The sequence below is a fragment of the Oncorhynchus mykiss genome, chromosome 28, assembly GCF_057628025.1.
Source record: "Oncorhynchus mykiss isolate SJ-2025 chromosome 28, ASM5762802v1, whole genome shotgun sequence".
NCBI classification, from domain to species: domain Eukaryota; kingdom Metazoa; phylum Chordata; class Actinopteri; order Salmoniformes; family Salmonidae; genus Oncorhynchus; species Oncorhynchus mykiss.
The window spans coordinates 7,438,517-7,458,209 of NC_143049.1; the positions used below are offsets into that span (position 1 = coordinate 7,438,517).

Genomic DNA, 19,693 nt, shown 5'->3' on the forward strand with positions numbered 1-19,693 from the left:
CTCAGTGCTGTCTGGTCCTGTCAAACACATTTGCAATATCTTGTCCCCCCATCTCATCTCTTCTCTATTACCACGGTGTCTCCCCCTTTCTCCTCTCTCCTGTGTGTGTATTTGTGTCATTCCTTCCTGTGTTATGGATTTTGTGGGGCTGTTCAACGCTGTTGACCCAGTCTTGGTATTAACCAGTCCCTGCTGATGGTATTGAATTAATATTACTGATCCCAAGCTGATAAACACATCTGTGTACTGCAGATGTGAGCGTTTGTGTGTGAGCTTGTTTCTGAGTGCGTGTGTGCATGCGACTTAGGAAGAGATCTACTGTTCTGTGTTTTCTGTGTTTGTGTTCACCTTTGACTCTGAGCTCAACCTGTCACCCAACTGCCATTTTCTATCCTTCCACACCTTTCAAACTAAAGAATCTTCCATCTGTAAAATTAAAAAACAAAACACCACCACTTCCAGTGTAACTAACTAATGTGTCTGAGTATTGTGTAAGTGTGAATCATTTTTAATATTGGGGAGGAGATCATTATCAATATTTCCACCTTGTGTGAGAGAGAGAAGCCTACCAATTTGAGAGGGAGGGAGATAGCAATATATCTTAATGCCAAGCCAAGAGAGAAGCAAAAAAATACAAGATGGAAACACTATTCTTTAGTGTCTTTATTTAAATAGACAATATTATGTATTTATACAACGAGTGGGTCTAATCCTGAGTGCTGATCATTTAAAATCGCAATCCATCTGGTGTTTGTTACCATCGGCTAAATCTATGACGTTAATAAGGCTATTTACTCTGTCTGAACTCGCAATCCACTGTCTCATCAGCCCAGCCAGGCACTTTAAGAACTTGATCTCCACAGCAGCGATTTGTGACAACCTTATGGTCTGTCTGACATTTGCAACATTGTTCAATATTCAAATTCAATCTCCAGCTGTCCCATAGTGATGAACATGTCAGGAGTAGAGATGAGACAGGCAGGCAGCGTTTCTCAGCCAGTCGAAATCATGAATCAGCTGGCATAATATTATATATATATACACACACAAAGAAATATATATTGAAAAAAAGTGCAGCTCTACTGCAGTCTTTCCAGCTTCAGTATGAAGTCATCGTGTTAGCTGTATTGTTGGCTAGCTCCTCTGAACAAGTGTCCTGATGAGTGAGGATATTTTTCTATGCCAGGTATTGGGGAAAAATCAGAATTAGTTGGTAACATATGTAAGATGTTTTATATTCATCATATGTTTGTAAGTTACTTCTCATCAGAATGTTATTTTTGTATAATACTGTGGCGGGGTTACAGTATCTGTTCTATGTCAAGACTAAGTTGCTTGGGCCGGAGAGAGGGGAGAGGTCAAGCGTGTATCTCTTGGCTCCACAATGTCTGTGTGCCAGTCAGTGTGTCTCTGTGATCTTGTCAAGATAGGATGGATTTGATATATGGCTGTTGATATGGAGGATTTGTTTATGGTTCTGAGTTTGAGAAAAGAGCATAGTTTAGGAGACAAAGCTGAACGATAAATTATGCCTATGCTGTCTCACTGTGTGTCTTTGCTATAAAGGATCGCAGTTGAAATGTGTAAGGGACTTTCAGAGAATTCATTGATAGACACTGAATTGATCTGAGAGTCACAGGGTTGTGATAGAGCTCAGATAATTAAAGATGGACTTTGATAACTAACTCTGACTTGTGTGTGGTTTGCTATCATGATTTGGTAAATAGAGGACATTTCCACGACACAGGCGTGATCTCACTTCCTTATCTCATTGTTATGGATGTATCCAAATAAATGTCACTAGAAAACAGTTTAAACATATGCAGGTGTGGCTACGTGACTAAGTTAGCCGTAGTCGTATAGCTAGTAGGCAAGGGATAAGAATGTTACCAGCCAGCATGGCAATGGAACATTGAGAACAAACTACTGGGTCGCGTGCATAGACACAGAACCAACAGAATGAACAACTAGGTTGCATCTCTGGCAACCGAACCGATAGAACAAGCAACCAGTTGACTTGGTAGCAACTCTACATTTGTGTCGGGACTATATCTTGTGGAAGGATGAAATATAATGAATAAATTAAAGAAAATATCTCAATCATTATTTGAATATGTTGGAAACCTGTTGTATGAAAGTGATAATGCCCTCGAAGCTGTTGATATTTTGGCACGGTTGGCTGGCCCTCGACACCCGTGCAAATATATCCTCAACTCCAGCTTCAAAGGCATTGTCACTTAAACAAATATATGTATTTGCAGATACTCTCAAAGCTCAATCACTGACGGTTACAATCAGAGAGTCACACATTCATAGCCTGGTCTCAGATCGGTATGGTCTTGAACCACCTACATGTCATGATTAGTCAGGGAGACGTTTAAAGCACATAGAGATCAGATCTGGGACCAGGCTAAAACATTTACAAGTACATTTTAGTCATTTAGCAGACACTCATATCCAGAGCAACTGCAGGAGCAATTTTGGTAAAGCGCCTTGCTCAAGGACACAACAGATGTTTCACCTAGTTTGCAATGTGCAACTAATGATAAAATGTGTAGGATATTATTTTGGAGAGAATTAAAGAGTGCAGCTATGCTTCAGAAGTGAATTAAATCATACAATATGAAACAGATACACACAATAGATCACACACCAGATCTGCTCACTCTACTGGTGTTTATTTAGCCATGTGCTCAGAAACAATAATTATTTACTTTAAGATATTGGACTCTGTGTTCGATCAATGCTAAAATATTACAAATCATATTCAAAGTAGATGAATTCGATCAGGAAATTAACATTTTAGTAAAATGTTCAAAATGCACATTAACATGAATTATTCACATCCGCTTTAGAAAAATACAAAGAGATTAGCTCTATGACAGTGTTCAAACAAGGGGATAACTATACACCCTTTGAAATTGATTTGACCCTGAAATACATGATGATGTATAGATGTGGCTCAAGGCTACGTGATGCAAACCTGGACTCAGTGGTAGAAAATGTAAGTCTGTCTCCTGTCATTTAGTATGATATGTTATGAATTCCAATTTGTTGTGGCTAACGTTAGCTAGGCTAGAGGTTAGGGGAAGGATGCTATGTTGTTGCAAAGTAGCTAACATGTAGTAAATAGTTGTAAAGTTGCTAATTAGCTAAAATGCTAAAGTTGTCAGTGATATGACACAAACACGTTTGGATAACAGAGTGAAAAGCTGATATTCATTCAGTGGATATTGAACTACCATGTTTCTGTCTTAGGGTGATTTACATACTTTTCAACATCATTATGATTACATCAGCAGTGAGGCATAAGAAATTGTATGTAGCTATCAGCAAAGTCAGTGCTAGAAGGGAAACAGGCAAGTGTGTGTGTTTGTTCATGAAAGGCAAAGGTGTTATATTTATATATACAGTACCAGTTTGGACACCTACAAAAAAAACATTCAAGGGGTTTTATTTTTTATAACACAACTGATTGGCTCAAATGTATGAAGAATGAAAACTTAAACAAAGTAACTTTTAACAAGGCACAACTGTTAATTGTAATGCATTCCAGGTGACTACCTCATGAAGCTGGTTGAGAGAATGCCAAGAGTGTGCCATCAAGGCAAAGGGTGGCTACTTTGAAGAAATTCAAATGTAAAATATATTTTGATTTGAACACCTTTTTGGTTACTACATGATTCCATATATGTTATTTCATAGTTTTGATGTCTTCACTATTATTCTACAATGTAGAAAATAGGAAAAAGTAAGAGAAACCCTTGAATGAGTAGGTGGATCCAAACTTTTGACTGGTACAGGATATACTACTGTTTGGGTTACACTGGCCCCAGGAGGAATTGATTAAATAGGATGATGGGGAGGTGAATAGAACCGGTGACTAGACTACACATCTCAAGTGTCTGACAAATATTTGGGGGAGGTATTTTGGGTTCAGTTATTAAACATAACGTGACGGGGGAACTGCCTTGGTCCAACCTAAAAATAAAAAAAAAAACACACACACGGTGGTGGTGCATTCTCTTTCACAGAGGGGGAAGAGGTGAGGGGAACCAATGGGAAGCTAGGCAGCGGAGTAATGGAAGGAGGTAGGTGGAGTGGAAGAGTAACAATGTGACCCCTGTTGGTTACATCTTGGTAGTGCAGGCCAAGTCCTAGTAGAAGAGGAGATAGTGTCAGACCATAAGATTCTCTGACTATATGAATTAATCAATTAATACATTTCTAGGTATCGCCTAAGAAATAATAACAAGTCATGAAGTCTGCTCCACTCACCAGAGCATACTCGTAGATGATGGGTACGTCTGAGGCCCCATGCAGTCGGAGGCTGTGTAGCACCGCGTCGTGGATCGTACTGAACAGACAGCTTTTAGGGATGGACTCAGAAAATAAGTCTGCACTCGATAACTGCTCCACCACACAGACTGGAGGAGAGACAAACCAGGTTAGACAATACACACGTGAACCACAAACACACACAGACAACACAAGCTACGGCCAGAGCGAGGAGCCTGAATTACCACACATATCAGTAGCGGTCGCTGCCGTTTAAGATGAGGGATGACGATTATTTTTTTGTGAGCATGGCCTCACAATATTTATTTTACAGCATATTGAACAACTGTCATTCATATTCCATTCACCCAGCTCAACGTAACATCGATAGGTTTAGGCTACTGCATGATACTCAAATGTTTCCTATACCCATCATGAGGTTGCTACAACCTAGCGTATGAATTAACGTTTACAACGTAGGTACACAGGTTGAGAAATTTTAGTAATCAAGGTGACAGACATTGACACATTCAATACCGCCTTACACACTCTTGCCAGCATCTAGCTGATCCGGAGTGTAATCATTAGGCCAACAGTATCACCTCTTGGCTGCATCTAGCTGATCTGGAGTGTAATCATTAGGCCAACAGTATCACCTCTTGGCTGCGTCTAGCTGATCTGGAGTGTAATCATTAGTCCAACAGTTGCAAATAGTTTTTATTGGACAAATTCAGGTATGTTTACAATTGGCTCATTCATCCCCCCTGTAACTATTCCCCAGGTCGTTGCTGTAAATGAGAATGTGTTCTCAGTCAACTTACCTGGTAAAATAAAATAAATGTGTCTCTGTTTGCTTCCATTTAAGAAACATTTTTCAACAGAATCGAGGGAATGAATACTACCCCTGATCAAAATCAAACATATTACTTTCATATCAGCCACCTACAAACAGCATGATCTCTTTGATCATTGTATAATTCCTTCTTGCATCTACATGCTTTCCTCCTCTCACCTTTTCCCTTCGCGTGTGGTCTTCAGTAACAACACATCAGCTGTCTGTGACCAGGCGAAAAAACCTTTCCAAGCCAAACCTTAATATAATAACCGCTACACACAGCCTACATTGTTGTCACCATATTAACGTTATAAACATAGTTACTAGATCTAACGCGCTAGTAAACCCACTACAATCATGCAGTACAGTGTACAGTCAGAAGCAAGCAGTTGAGCAGTTACACCGGTGGGACATGGTGGCAATAAATGAATAAAACCAAAAGCTTACCTTGACTTGGAAGAGTTTCAGTGCTGGATAGACATAGCCAGCTAGCTAACATAGCATCCCTCTCTGTTTGAGTTTGAGCCGGGTGTTTGAGTAGGCTAAACTAGCTAGCTGAATTATCTAGCTAAGTGAAAGTAAAAATAAAAAAAAATCTAAATATCCCTTTATTTCTCAATTCTCCTTCACTTGTTAATTAATTAATTTGTTAACTGTACAACACTTGTCTTTCTCGCTCTTTGAGTCAACTACTTACAACATTTTAAGCACTGCTAGCTAGCTGTAGCTTATGCTTTCAGTACTACATTCCTTCTCTGGACAACATGTCAGTTCATACTGCAAGAACTCTGATAGGTTGGAGGATGTCCTCCGTAATCTGTCATAATTACTGTGTAAGTCCATGGAAAGAGGGGTGAGAACCACATGCCTCCTAGGTTTTGTATTGAAGTCAATGTACCCAGATGAGGACGGAAACTACGGTGCTATGCTACAGAGTGCTGTTGAATATACTGTAGACCATTGTAAAACAGTATGGTTTAATAAATTATTTGGTGACGTGGATATATTTAGAATAGTTTGTTATAAATTATGTTTGACTATTTTCATTTAGCAGAATTTCACTGAAGAGGGTGGTCCTCCCCTTCCTCCTCTGAGGAGCCTGCACTGACACATACTCACCTTGGCATCCAGTTAAATAAATGTCAATGTCAATCTCTCTGTAGTTCAGGAATATCTGCAAAAAAGAGAAAGTGAGCGACAGAGAAAGTCAAATAACAAGTCCATGTTTCTCTCAGGGACTTTTTGTTACACCAGTTTGGATTTATCTTGTTTTTCTCTTCCATCCCTCTTAATTTCCACCTCTTTCGATCAGGGCCTCTTCCCGACATACAGTACATAAAAACATAATTTATGCCTGCCAACTCACAGAACACAAGACCTTTGTTTGTTTTAAGCACAAGGGACACAGGAGAGCGACTGGATACAAGAAAACTAATAACACATTTCTGAAAACATCTGGTAACATAACCTGTTTCTCTCTCTCACACACTTTCCTTGTCTCCTCTCCATCTCCTCTGTGCTCAAACCCCACTCCTTCATCACCATCGTTCAAAAACACACACATACGTTTTTCAGTGTCTTCACAGTGGCTGTGTCAGCAAAGTTGGTTGTGGATAGGTCCAGGATGATGGTGTGTGTGTCGTTGAAGGAGCTCCTCCCCATCTCTCCTTCTCCTCCTGTACTGGACATCTGGGTTATGTGATCATCGCCATGAATACCAGTCTCGGGGCCCCGGTCGAACCCAGTACCTTGCTGCTCAAAGGCCCAGTTCACCTTAGATTGACAGAGACAGAGTTTCAATCTTTACTCTGCTCTGATAAAATACACATTTCAAAAGCCTTTTGGGCTAGCCTAGGTGCACCTGGAGGTTTTACTGAAGCACTAAATTTAGCACAGTGGTAGATTTGTGTAAACTGAAAAGATTTCTATATGGAGCCAGCCTAGATTTGGCCCCTGGGGGGGATGTGGCAGCAATTGTTTTGAAATAGCCGTATACGATAACACTATAACAATACAGAAGGTCTATTTTGAGAAAAACACACAGATTTATCAAGCGTGAAAATGTTTAGATATGGAGCCCCCACAGATTTGGACTACATAACATTGCAAAAATCTGAAACTTTCTGTCCAAAAATGAGGCAGAAAAATGTATCCATGCTTTTGTCACTTCTAGGTTAGACAACTGCAATGCTCTACTTTCCTGCTACCCAGATAAAGCACAAAATAAACTTCAGTTAGTGCTAATCACGGCTGCTAGAATCTTGACTAGAACCAAACATTTTTATCATATTACCCAAATGCTAGAATTTCTACACTGGCTTCCTGTTAAGACTAGGGCTGATTTCAAGGTTTTACTGCTAACCCACAAAGCATTACATGAGCTTGCTCCTACCTATCTTTCCAAATCGGATATACCTACACGTACGCTACGGTCAGGCCTCCTTACTGTCCCTAGAATTTCAAAGCAAACAGCTGGAGGCAGGGCTTTCTCCGATAGAGCTCCATTTTTATGGAATGATCTGCCTATTCATGTGAGAGACGCAGACACTGTTTCGATCATTAAGTCTTTACCGAAGACTCATCTCTTCAGTAGGTCCTATGATTGAGTGTAGTCTGGCCCAGGAGTGTGAAGGTGAACGGAAAGGCACTGGAGCAACGGACCACATTTGCTGTCTCTGACTGGCCGGTTCCCCTGTCTCTATTGGGATTCTCTGCCATAAACCTTATTTCAGGGGCTCTGTCACTGGCTTACTGGTGCTCTTCCATGCCATCCCTAGGAGGGGTGCGTCACTTGAGTGGGTAGAGTCACTGTGATATTGCCCTCCCTTAGGTTCGTGCTGTGGGGGAGATCTTCGTGGGGTATACTCGGTCTTGTCTCAGGATAGTAAGTTGGTGGTTGAAGATATCCCTCTAGTGGTGAGGGGGCTGTGCTTTGGCAAAGTGCGTGGGGTTATATCCTGCCTGTTTGTATCGTCGGACGAGGCCACAGTGTCTCCCGACCCCTCCTGTCTGAGCTTCCAGTATTTATGCTGCAATAATTTGTGTCGGGGGGCTAGGGTCAGTCTGTTATATCTGGAGTATTTCTCCTGTCTTATCCGGTGTCCTGTGTGAATTTAAGTATGCTCTCTCTAATTCTCTCGTTCTCTCTTTCTCTCCCTCTCTCGGAGGACCTGAGCCCTAGGACCATTTCTCAGGACTACCTGGCCTGATGACTCCTTGCTGTCCCCAGTCCACCTGGTCGTGCTGCTGCTCCAGTTTCAACTGTTCTGCCTGCGGCTATGGAACCCTGACCTGTTCACCGGACAAGCTACCTTGTCCCAGACTTGCTGTTTTCAACTCTAGAGACAGCAAGAGTAGTAGTGATACTCTGAATGATTGGCTATGAAAAGCCAACTGACATTTACTTCTGAGGTGCTGACCTGTTGCACTCTCTACGACAACTGTGATTATTATTATTTCACCATGCTGGTTATCTATGAACATTTGAACATCTTGGCCATAATCTCCACCCTGCACAGCCAGAAGAGGACTGGCCACCCCTCAGAGCCTGGTTCCTCACTAGGTTTCTTCCTAGGTTCCGGCCTTTCTAGGGAGTTTTTCCACCGTGCTTCTACACCTGCATTGCTTGCTGTTTGGGGTTTTATGCTGGGTTTCTGTATAGCACTTTGTGACATCGACTGATGTGAGAATGGCTCTATAAATAAATTTGATTCATTGATTGGACCATGTGGGATGTGGCGGCCATCTTACAAAAAGGCCACTGTCAGTAATACAAAGTTAGATAAACACACCAAATTTGGCACAGAGGAGGATGCATGTACCCTGAAAAGATTTAGATATAGTCCCATAATAGATTTGTCCCCTGGATCGTGACAGACATTTTACTAAGGTTGCAGACTGTACCACTACTTTACAAACCTTTCATCTACAAAATCATTGCCGATACTTCTTCGATATATTTTTGGCCTATACAATTGCTCTGGATCACCTGAAAACCAAAAACTGTAACAGTAACACAGTATACTATAATAGGCCATATTGTAAAGAAAAAGATACAGGGAGCCACATTACCCTCGAGCAAACTCAGTCCATGTTTATGCGCGCGGACAAGCAAACCCATGCCCACCCGCCTAGACAAATGTCCGCCAACCGCACACACCCCCATGCACACACATACCAGAATGGGTCCAAACATATGACACTTGTCAGGAATAGGAGAGTCCAAGACACTTGCCGCCAGCCCAAGCCACCCGGGCCGACAAGCCCATCCATCGCCACAAGAGTGACCAGTAGAACAGCGAGACTGCACAGCCAGCCTGTCAATACTTTAACTCTCCCCCAACACGATTTCCTTCCAATCTTTTTTTAAAAATAATTTCCCAAGGGAAAGGTTCAGAAACAAATGTAAAAAATGAAACAACAAAAAACACAAATATACATACAGACACAGCACAGCCTCCATATATTTAATCTCATAATAATAATGTAGAGCTCTCTTTACTTGCACACAATATAGCTGGGTTGCCCCACCTGCATGCCCCTAGGAATCTACCTATATGCCACCATTTGTAAGTTTATCTAAAAAAAAAAAGCCCTTCAGTACTGTAACATCGTATTACCAACAGCGGCCATTGTGTAAGATGCCATGGCAAGTTTTTTTCAGGGTTCATAAATCTAGCTCTGTTTTTTTATATATGATGTCTTTACGGGTACATTAATCTATCTCTATGCCAAATGTGGTGTATCTCAAAAAAGCTCCTCAGAATTGTAACATTTTATTTCCGATAGTGGTCATTTTGTAAGATTGGCGCCATGGACCCCAGGCGCCAATGTGTGGTGGCTCCAGATGTAAATATTTTCAGGCTACATAAATCTAACTCTGTGCCAGATTTGATGTGTTTATCTCAAAACAATCTGTTGCCATATGCTGCCATTTTGAAAAATGGCTGCCACAGCCCCAGGGGCAAAATCTGGGGTGGCTATACATCTGAATCTTTTCAGAGTTCATACAGCTACACAATTGTCTTGCTAAAATGCCTCACTACACTTTCGGATATCACACTGCAAACCTGTCCGTTGATGGGTCGGTCAACTAGGGCAATGGCTGTCTGGTTCAATTTCAGGTCTGGGGAACCTTTCTCTTCATCCCACTTGTCATCTGGATGGACTGTATTGTTGGGTAGGTGTCCATTCACACCATTCTGGGAAGGGAAGAGAATTAAGGTCACTAACAGTGCAATTTTTTCGTGCTTGTTTGTTTGTCCTACACTACCGTTCAAAAGTTTGGGGTCACTTAGAAATGTCCTTGTTTTTGATAGAAAAGCCAAAATTGTTTTACCATAAAAATAACATCAAATTGATCAGAAATATGTTGTAAATGGCTGATTTTTAATGGAATACCTACATAGGCGTACAGAGGCTAACACAATGGCCCGTTGTGTTAGCTAATCCAAGTTTATCATTTTAGGCTAATTGATCATTAAAAAACCCTTTTGCAGCACAGCTGAAAACTGTTGTCCTGATTAAGCAATACAACTGGCCTTTAGACTAGTTGAGTATCTGGAGCATCAGAATTTATGGGTTCGATTACAGGCTCAATATGGCTAGAAACAAAGACCTTTCTTCTGAAACTCGTCGGTCTATTCTTGTTCTGAGAAATGAAGGCTATTCCATGTGAGATACAGTCTAGAAACTAAAGATCTTGTACAACGCTGTGTACTACTCCCTTCACAGAACAGCGCAAACTGGCTCTAATCAGAATAGTAAGAGGAGTGAGAGGCCCCGGTGCACAACTGGGCAAGAGGGCGAGTACATTAGAGTGTCTAGTTTGAGAAACACTCCTCACAAGAAGTCAATTGGCAGCTTCATTAAATAGTACCCGCAAAACACCCATCTCAACGTCAACAGTGAAGAGGAAACTCCGGGATGCTGGCCTTTTAGGCAGAGTTCCTCTCTCCAGTGCCTGTGTTCTTTTGCCCATCTTAATCTTTTATTTTTATTGGCTAGTCTGAGATATGGATTTTTCTTTGCAACTCTGCCTAGAAGGCCAGCATCCCGGAGTCAACTCTTCACTGGTGTTTTGTGGGTACTATTTAATGAAGCTGCCAGTTGAGGACTTGTGAGGCGTCTGTTTCTCAAACTAGATACTCTAATGTACTTGTGGTTTTCTTTCAAAAACAAGGACATTTCTAAGTCAAATCAAATGTATTTATATTGCCCTTCTTACATCAGCTGTTATATCAAAGTGCTGTACAGAAACCCAGCCTAAAACCCCAAACAGCAAGCAATGCAGGTGTAGAAGCAAGTGATCCCAAACTTTGAACGGTGGTGTATGTGTGTTGGACGTATTATACCTTTTTTGCCTCCTTTTTGGCTTTGTTTTTTTCTTTCTTGTCTTTCCTCTTTTCTTCAGTGTCTCTTTTCTTCTTTTTCATCAGCAGCATTCCAATGTCAATTCCACTCTGTGTAAGAAAATGGAATGCTTGAGACAAGGAGAGAGAAAGCAATTCAGAGAAAGAGGGCTATTGAGAGAATGACACACAAACACCAGTCATACGTGGGTCAGCTCTTTGTTCACCCGCACCCAACCACAATTGCTAATAACACATTTTCAACCACAGGGGTCCCAGAAATATTTGTGCTATTTTCACAGAGGGAATTACGAGCACAATAGGTGGAAGTGTGCACAAAAAGGACTGGGTTTTGATGAATAAATCACTTGCCAATCAATGTGTTTCATGGCCTAAGGCTGTGTCCACTTCCTATCAGAGTTATCAGAATCTCCTAGTTCCCAGTGGGAAATTTCACTTGAATGACCCCGAATCCAAGTCAGAATAATAAGTGGGAATCTCTGATAAAATGTTGTTACCTGAGTTGCCGAATTGTGCCATTTCACCACTGACCTTTTACTCTTTCAGCCAAAAGATGACAACAAATTGCTCATCAATACAAATAATGAAGCTGGTCTGACCATATTGTCAATGTTAAGCAAGCTAGCTAACTTAATTATTAAGCTTAATTATTAATTATTAAGCTATCTAAAATCTTATTTGTTGAAGAATTGTTCAGTGTTTTAAAGCACTTGAACACATCCACATCAGACGACTTCCCACCAGCAAGTTAAGCCAGCCTAATATGGCATGCCGTTGTCTCAAGTTCATTGATAGTCTTTGCATTGTCATCAACTCTGAATATTCCTAGTAGAACCCTTCAACCAAAGAACCCTATGCACATTTATTTTCAGATGAGTATCTTATTTTTACTGGAATGTTCAGAGTTCTCAACTGACATTAAAACCTCTTACAGCTTACCCCCTTTCTTTTTTCAATTTCCGCCTTAAGACATACCCAAATATAAGTGCCTGTAGCTCAGGCTCAGAACCAAGGATATGCATATTCTTGATTTCATTTGAAAGAAAACACTGACGTTTGTGTAAATGTGAATTGAATGTAGGACAATTTAACAATAGATCTGGTTTAGATAATACAATGAAAAAAACATACGTTTTTTCATTTTTATTGTTGTATCATTTATCTTTAAAATGAACAATACAAAACAAACATTCAGATAGGATGATGGGGACAATTTCAGTGAAAAACATAAGAGGGCAACAGTACTTGTGCAAAGGTTCAGAATAATAACTTCCAAAATGAGTGTGCTATATGACATTTATCATGAAGTCACCCAGGTGTCCCACACAAGTAGCCCAAATGTACCCAAGTGGCCAAATTGGTGAAGTTATACATTTTGAATGGAATAACTATATACAAAACACTTCATTTTGCAAAGAACACAGCGACGCCTCCATGCTGTGCCCTTTTGGCCCTGAGGCATATCCATGCCTGCAGAAATACATTTGGGCAGATGAACACCACTTGTGGCAGGAGCTGGATGAACCAGCTTCAGTGGGGGATGGACACCTTGGCACTGGGGGCTACCATTCGGAGTCAGTGTCACTCTGAAAGAAAATGTTCAGTTAGAATAGTTTCACATATGAGCCCTGTATCAACAGGTATAATAAACAGATATATCTAGAGTACAGGGAACATAAGGTTGAATATATTATTATAGACCTGCTGGATCTACTGTCTCATTTATATTATGACAGACCAGCTAGATCTACTGTCTATTTTATATTATGACAGACCAGCTAGAGCTACTGTCTACATTTCACTTTGGCCATTGTTGTGGGCCTGCCCTCCCCTCAACAGCCTCAAATAGGCTATTTCATTTCACAAATAATATTTTATATTATTAATGTCAAGCAACGGCATTAGCATGAGAAGAACTTACCAGTCCAAAACGATGTCCTCTCCATTAAAAAAATATTCCTCCATTTGGGAATCGCTAAATGAATTGTCCTCCAACAATCTCTGTCTCACTTTCCCGATCAATTTCTTCTAAAATTGTGTATATATCTAGACTTAGATTGAGCTTTCCCTGACTTAGTCGCCATACTGATTGATAAATAAACAGCTGAAGATGCGCTTTACCAAAACAATGCTGTGCGTAACATGCGTTGCTCCTTCCGGTATGAAACTTCAATGGCGAATGTCCCTCTTTACGCCAGAGTTTACTACATGGGTTGGTCTTCCAACACATAAACATTACATATTGCCGTTTACCTCAGCTCATTGGCTACCTACCCAGCTAGATTTCAAGACGATCAATGGTCATTGGCTTAAAATACAGTCAATCAACGAAACAGCGGTCATATCATTGGTGCACAATGATGTCATTACTTGTTGTCTTCAAATCGGTTTCTTTCAGTCAATACGTTCCGAGAAATGACCCATTGACCCATTGATTGCAATGAAACCAAACATGACTGGAAAAGTCACGTTTAATTTGTGAATTTACATTGAATGTGTCGTCGAAAATGGAATGAGACGGAATTCACGACTCAAGCGGTTCACAAAATGTTTCGTGTTAAGCTGTAAAAATGGATTTTATCAAACAAAAGACCATGCATTGGGATTGCAAACAGAGGAAGATCATCAAAGGTACACAATGTATTTTATTGCAGTTTGTGATTTTGTTACGCCTGTGCTGGTTGAAATAGTTGTTTTCATGGGGATCTATCCTCAGATAATCACATCGTATTCTTTCACAGTAAATCCTTTTTTAAATCAGACAACGTAGTTGGATTATCAAGATTCACGGCTTTCGAAACAATTGACAAAAGACAATTGTACACTGCTCAAAAAAATAAAGGGAAGACTAAAATAACACATCCTAGATCTGAATGAATGAAATATTCTTATTAAAGAATATTTATTTTCTTATTTTCTTTACATAGTTGAATGTGCTGACAACAAAATCACACAAAAATGATCAATGGAAATCAGATGTATCAATCCATGGAGGTCTGGATTTGGAGTCACACAAAATCTGAGATGACAGGGTGATTAAAAAAAGGCTAAGCTGTGTTTCAATATATTTCACTTGTGATTTCATGAATATGAATATTTTCTAGTAATATTTATGTCCGTTGCGTTATGCTAATTAGTGTCAGTTGATGATTACGCTCCCGGACCCAGGATGGGTAGTATCAAGAGGTTTTAAGTGTTCCCTTTATTTTTTTGAGCAGTGTATTTTCATGAATGTTTAATATGACTATTTATGTAGTGATCACCGCATGTCGTCTTATTTCATCCCGCTAACGGGTTCGGTACGCAGAGAGGTTAATATTGTTAATTTCAAACAAGTCAAATAACATTTTATTAGTCACCTGCGCCGAATACAACAGGTGTAGAACTTACAGTGAAATGCTTAATTACGAGCCCCTAACCGACAGTGCGGTTTCAAAGAATACGGATAATAATAAAAGAGAAGAAGTAAAAAATAACAATATACAGTTGTATTCGGAAGTTTACATACACTTAGGTTGGAGTAATTTACATGAAATTAGCGGAGTGGTTGAAAAACAAGTTTCAAAGGCACAGTCAACTTAGTGTATGTAAACATCTGAACCACTGGAATTGTGATTTAGTGAATGAATCTGTCTGTAAACAATTGTTGGAAAAATCACTTGTGTCATGCACAAAGAACATGTCCTAACCGACTTGCCAAAACTATAGTTTGTTAAACAGCTTGGAAAATTCCAGAAAATTATGTCTTTAGAAGCTTCTGATAGGGTAATTGACATCATTTGAGTCAATTTGAGGTGTACCTGTGGATGTATTTCACGTCCTACCTTCAAAATAAGTGCCTCTTTGCTTGACGTCATGGGGAAATCAAAAGAAATCAGCAAAAACATCAGCAAAAAATTGTTGACTTCCACAAGTCTGGTCCATCCTTGGGAGAAATGTCCAAAAGTCTGAAGGTACCACGTTCATCTGTACCAACAATAGTACACAAGTATAAACACCATGGGACCATGAAGCCATCATACCGCTCAGGAAGGCGACGTGTTCTGTCTCCTAGAGATTAACGTACTGTGGTGCGAAAACTGCAAATCAATCCCAGAACAACAGCAAAGGACCTTGTGAAGATGCTGGAGGAAACAGGTACAAAAATATCCACAGTAAAACAAGTCCTATATCGACATAACCTGAAAGGTTGCTCAGCAAGGAAGAAGCCACTGCTCCAAAACCGCCATAAAAAAGCCAGACACCGGTTTGCAACTGCACAAGGGGACAAAAATACTTCTTGGAGAAATGTCCTCTGGTCTGATGAAACAAAAATAGAACTGTTTGGCCATAATGACCATCGTTATGTTAGGTGGAGAAAGGTTTGTTCTGTTAGCTGACCTAAACTGGGATATGCTTAACACCTCGGCAGTCCTGCAATCTAAGATCGATGCCCTCAATGTCACACAAATTATCAAGGAACCCACCAGGTACAACCCTAATACCATAAATATGGGCACCCTCAAAGATATTATCCTTATCCTGACCAACTTGCCCTCCAAATACACCTCTGCCTTCTTCAACCAGGATCTCAGCGATCACTGCCTCATTGCCTGCATCTGCTATGGGTCCGCGGTCAAACGACCACCCCTCATTATTGTCAAACGCTCCCTAAAACACTTCTCCGAGCAGGCCTTTCAATTCGACCATGCCCGGGGAGTCGAGGAGGATTCCTGGTCGTTCTTTTAAAGTAATTTCCTCACTATCTTAACTAGAACTACCCATCCCGGATCCGGTATATTTGTCATCAGCAACGCTGAATAGCGTAGCGCAACAGTCAAAAAATATTCATATTCATGAAATGATGCTTTACAGCGAAAGCAATACAAGCGTTTGTGTAAGTTTATCGATAGCCTAGCATAGCATTATGTACACTTAGCATCAGGAAGCTTGGTCATGAAAATCAGAAAAGCAATCAAATTAAAAATTTACCTTTGGATGTTTTCACTCACGAGACTCCCAGTTAGATAGCAAATGTTCCTTTTGTTCCATAAAGATTATTTTTATATCCAAATACCTCCGTTAGTTTGATGCGTTATGCCTAGGAATCCACTGGAAATAGGGGTCACGACAACGCAGACAAAAATTCCAAATTATATCCATAATATCGACAGAAGCATGGCAAACGTTTTTTACAATCAATCCTCAAGGTGTTTTTCAAATAGTTATTCGATAATATATCAACTGGGACAGTTGGCTTTTCACTAGGACCGGGAGGAAAAATGGCTACCTCTCTGTGTTCTGCAAAAATCACACTGAGAGCCAACAACAGAACACTTAGGCAATGTGGACGTTTACGCTCATTCTTCAGAATAAAGGCCTGAAACTACGTCTAAAGGCTGTAGACACCTTAGGGAAGCAACAGAAAAAGGAATCTGGTTGGTTGATATCACTTTCAATGGGCAAAAGGGATGCATAGAAAGACAGGGGTTTCAACATTTTCTGTTATACATTACTGTTATACTCACAGACAATGTTTGTACAGCTTTGGAATCTTTAGAGTGTTTTCTATCCTAAGCTGTCAAGTATATGCATATTCTAGCATCTGGTCCTGAGAAATAGGCAGTTTACTTTGGAAACGTTATTTTTCCAAAAAATAAAAATAGAGCCCCCTAGCTTCAAGAGGTGAAATAAGCATGCCCCTTTCAAAAAATGTAGAACTAAGAACAGATATAGCCCTTGGTTCACTCCAGACCTGACTGCCCTCGACCAAAACAAAAAACATACTGTGGCGGACTGCAATAGCATCGAATAGTCCCTGCGATATGCAACTGTTCAGGGAAGTCGGGAACCAATACACTCAGTCAGTCAGGAAAGCAAAGGCTTGCTTTTTCAAACAGAAATTTGCATCCTTTAGCTCTGACTCCTAAAAGTTCTGGGACACTGTAAAGTCCATGGAGAACAAGAGCACCTCCTCCCAGCTGCCCACTGCACTGAGGCTAAGTAACACTGTCAACCCCGATAAATCCATGATAATCAAGAATTAGAATAAGCATTTCTCTATGGCTGGCAATGCTTTCCTCCTGGCTACCCCAACACCGGCCAACAACTCTGCACCCTCCCAGGCTTCTTGCCCAAGCCTACACAGCTTCTCCTTCACCCAAATCCAGATAGCAGATGTTCTGAAAGATCTGTAAAACCTGGACCAAATCAGCTAGGCTAGTCAATCTGGACCCTCTCTTTCTAAAATTATCTGCCGCCATTGTTGCAACCCCTATTACCAGTCTGTTCAACGTCTCTGCGGTCATCCCCAATGCGGTCATCCCCCATCTTCAAAGGGGGTGACACTCTAGAACCAAACTTTTCTCCGTATACATCAACGATGTCGCTCTTGCTGTGGGCGATTCTCTGACCCACTTCTACACAGACGACACAATTCTGTATACATCTGGCCCTTCTCTGGATACTGTGTTGACAAACCTCCAAACGAGCTTCAATGCCATACAACACTCCTTCCGTGATCTCCAACTGCTCTTAAATGCTAGTAAAACTAAATGCATGCTTTTCAACCGTTCGCTGCCCGCACCCGCCCGGCCGACTAGGATCACTACTCTGGACAGTTCTGACTTAGAACATATGGACAAGGTGTCTGGTTAGACTGTAAACTCTCCTTCCAGACTCATATTAAACATCTCCAATGTTGTTGTTTGTGTCGCATTGCTTTGCTTTATCTTGGCCAGGTCGCAGTTGTAAATGAGAACTTGTTCTCAACTAGCCTACCTGGTTAAATAAAGGTGAAATAAAAAAATTCTAAACTCAACCCTATCAAAAATTTGTGAGCAGAACTGAAAAAGTGTGTGCTGGCAAGGAGGCCTAAAAACCTGACTCAGTTACACCAGCTCTGCCAGGAGGAATGGGCCAATATTCCCCCAACTTATTGTGGAAAGCTTGTGGAAGGCTACCCGAAACTTTTGAAGCATGTTAAACAATTTAAAGGAAATGCTACCAAATACAAATTGAGTGAATGTAAACTTCTGACCCACTGGGAATGTGATGAAAGAAATAAAAACTGAAATTAATCATTCTCTCTACTATTATTCTGAATGCGAATCGTCTGGGTAGCCATTTGACCAGAAGTTCAGGAGTCCTATGGCTTGGGGGTAGACGCTGTTTAGAAGCCTCTTGGACCTAGACTTGGCACTCTGGTAGCGCTTGCCGTGTGGTTGCAGGGAGAACAGTTTATGACTAGGGTGGCTGGTGTCGTTCACAATTTTTAGGGCCTTCCTCTGACACCGCCTAGTATAGAGGTCTAGGATGGCAAGAAGATTGGCCTCAGTGATGGAATGGGCTGGGCCATTAGCACTACCTTCTGTCGTGCTTTGGGGTCGGAGGCTGAGCAGTTGCCATACCAGGCATTGATGCAACCAGTCAAGATGCTCTTGATGGTGCAGCTGTAGATCTTTTTGAGGATCCATGCTAAATCTTTTCAGTCTCCTGAGGGGAAATAGGTTTTGTCTTGCCCGCTTCACAGCTGTCATGGTGTGCTTGAACCATGTTAGTTTTGTTGGTGATGTGGAAAACTTGAAGTTTTCAACCTGCTCCACTGCAGCCCCGTTGATGAAAATGGGGGTGTGCTAGGTCCTCTTTTTCCTGTAGCCCACAATCATCTCCTTTGTCTTAAGTTGCATTTAACTCAATTAGCAGCCATTCGTATCCAGAGTGACTTACAGGATCAATTAGTGTTCCATGCCTTGCTCATGAGCACATGTCAGATTTTGTTACCAAGTTTGATCAGGGATTCGAACCAGCAAACTTTTGATTACTCATCTAATGCTCTTAAGCGCTAGGCTACTTGCTTATAGTCTGTATGTAAAATCAAGACTCTGGATGATTCATATCGATGTGCTGCTACCGTCTCTTATGACCGAAAATAACTTCTGGACATCAGAAGAGGGATTACTCAATTCGAACTGGAAGAATGATTTTTCCTTTAACGAGTCCGATGAGAAAGATATACTGCTCTCCCGGGCACAGGCCCAGATCCCAGTCATTTGCGTGAAGAAAAGAGGACGCAGATCGGGATGCCTTTTGAAAATCTGTAGGCTAGCGAGTAAACTCCCACTGTCATCAATTCTAATTGCTGACATGCAATCATTGGAAAATGAAATTGATGACCTAAGTTTACGATTATCCTACCAACGGGACATTAAAAGCTTCTACCCCAAGCCAT

General features: G+C 40.9%; 1 protein-coding gene across 2 annotated transcripts in view; it reads right to left on the bottom strand.

The window, feature by feature from the left end:
- Nucleotides 1–2,659: 2,659 nt before the first annotated feature.
- The window catches only part of LOC110508402 (solute carrier family 26 member 6), a 34,850-nt gene continuing 17,816 nt past the window's right edge, over nucleotides 2,660–19,693 (bottom strand). Inside the window, exons 14-19 of one of the 2 annotated variants that reach the window (XM_090225686.1) lie at nucleotides 11,467–11,574; nucleotides 10,183–10,314; nucleotides 6,680–6,886; nucleotides 6,233–6,287; nucleotides 4,279–4,427; nucleotides 2,660–4,157 (exon numbers count right to left, since the gene is read on the bottom strand). In XM_090225686.1, the coding sequence (XP_090081812.1) occupies nucleotides 4,131–4,157; nucleotides 4,279–4,427; nucleotides 6,233–6,287; nucleotides 6,680–6,886; nucleotides 10,183–10,314; nucleotides 11,467–11,574 (678 nt within the window). In that variant the 3' untranslated portion in view covers nucleotides 2,660–4,130. Of the gene's footprint in view, nucleotides 4,158–4,278; nucleotides 4,428–6,232; nucleotides 6,288–6,679; nucleotides 6,887–10,182; nucleotides 10,315–11,466; nucleotides 11,575–12,587; nucleotides 13,071–19,693 lie in introns of those variants that run through there. The other variant, XM_090225687.1, reaches the window with a different exon arrangement.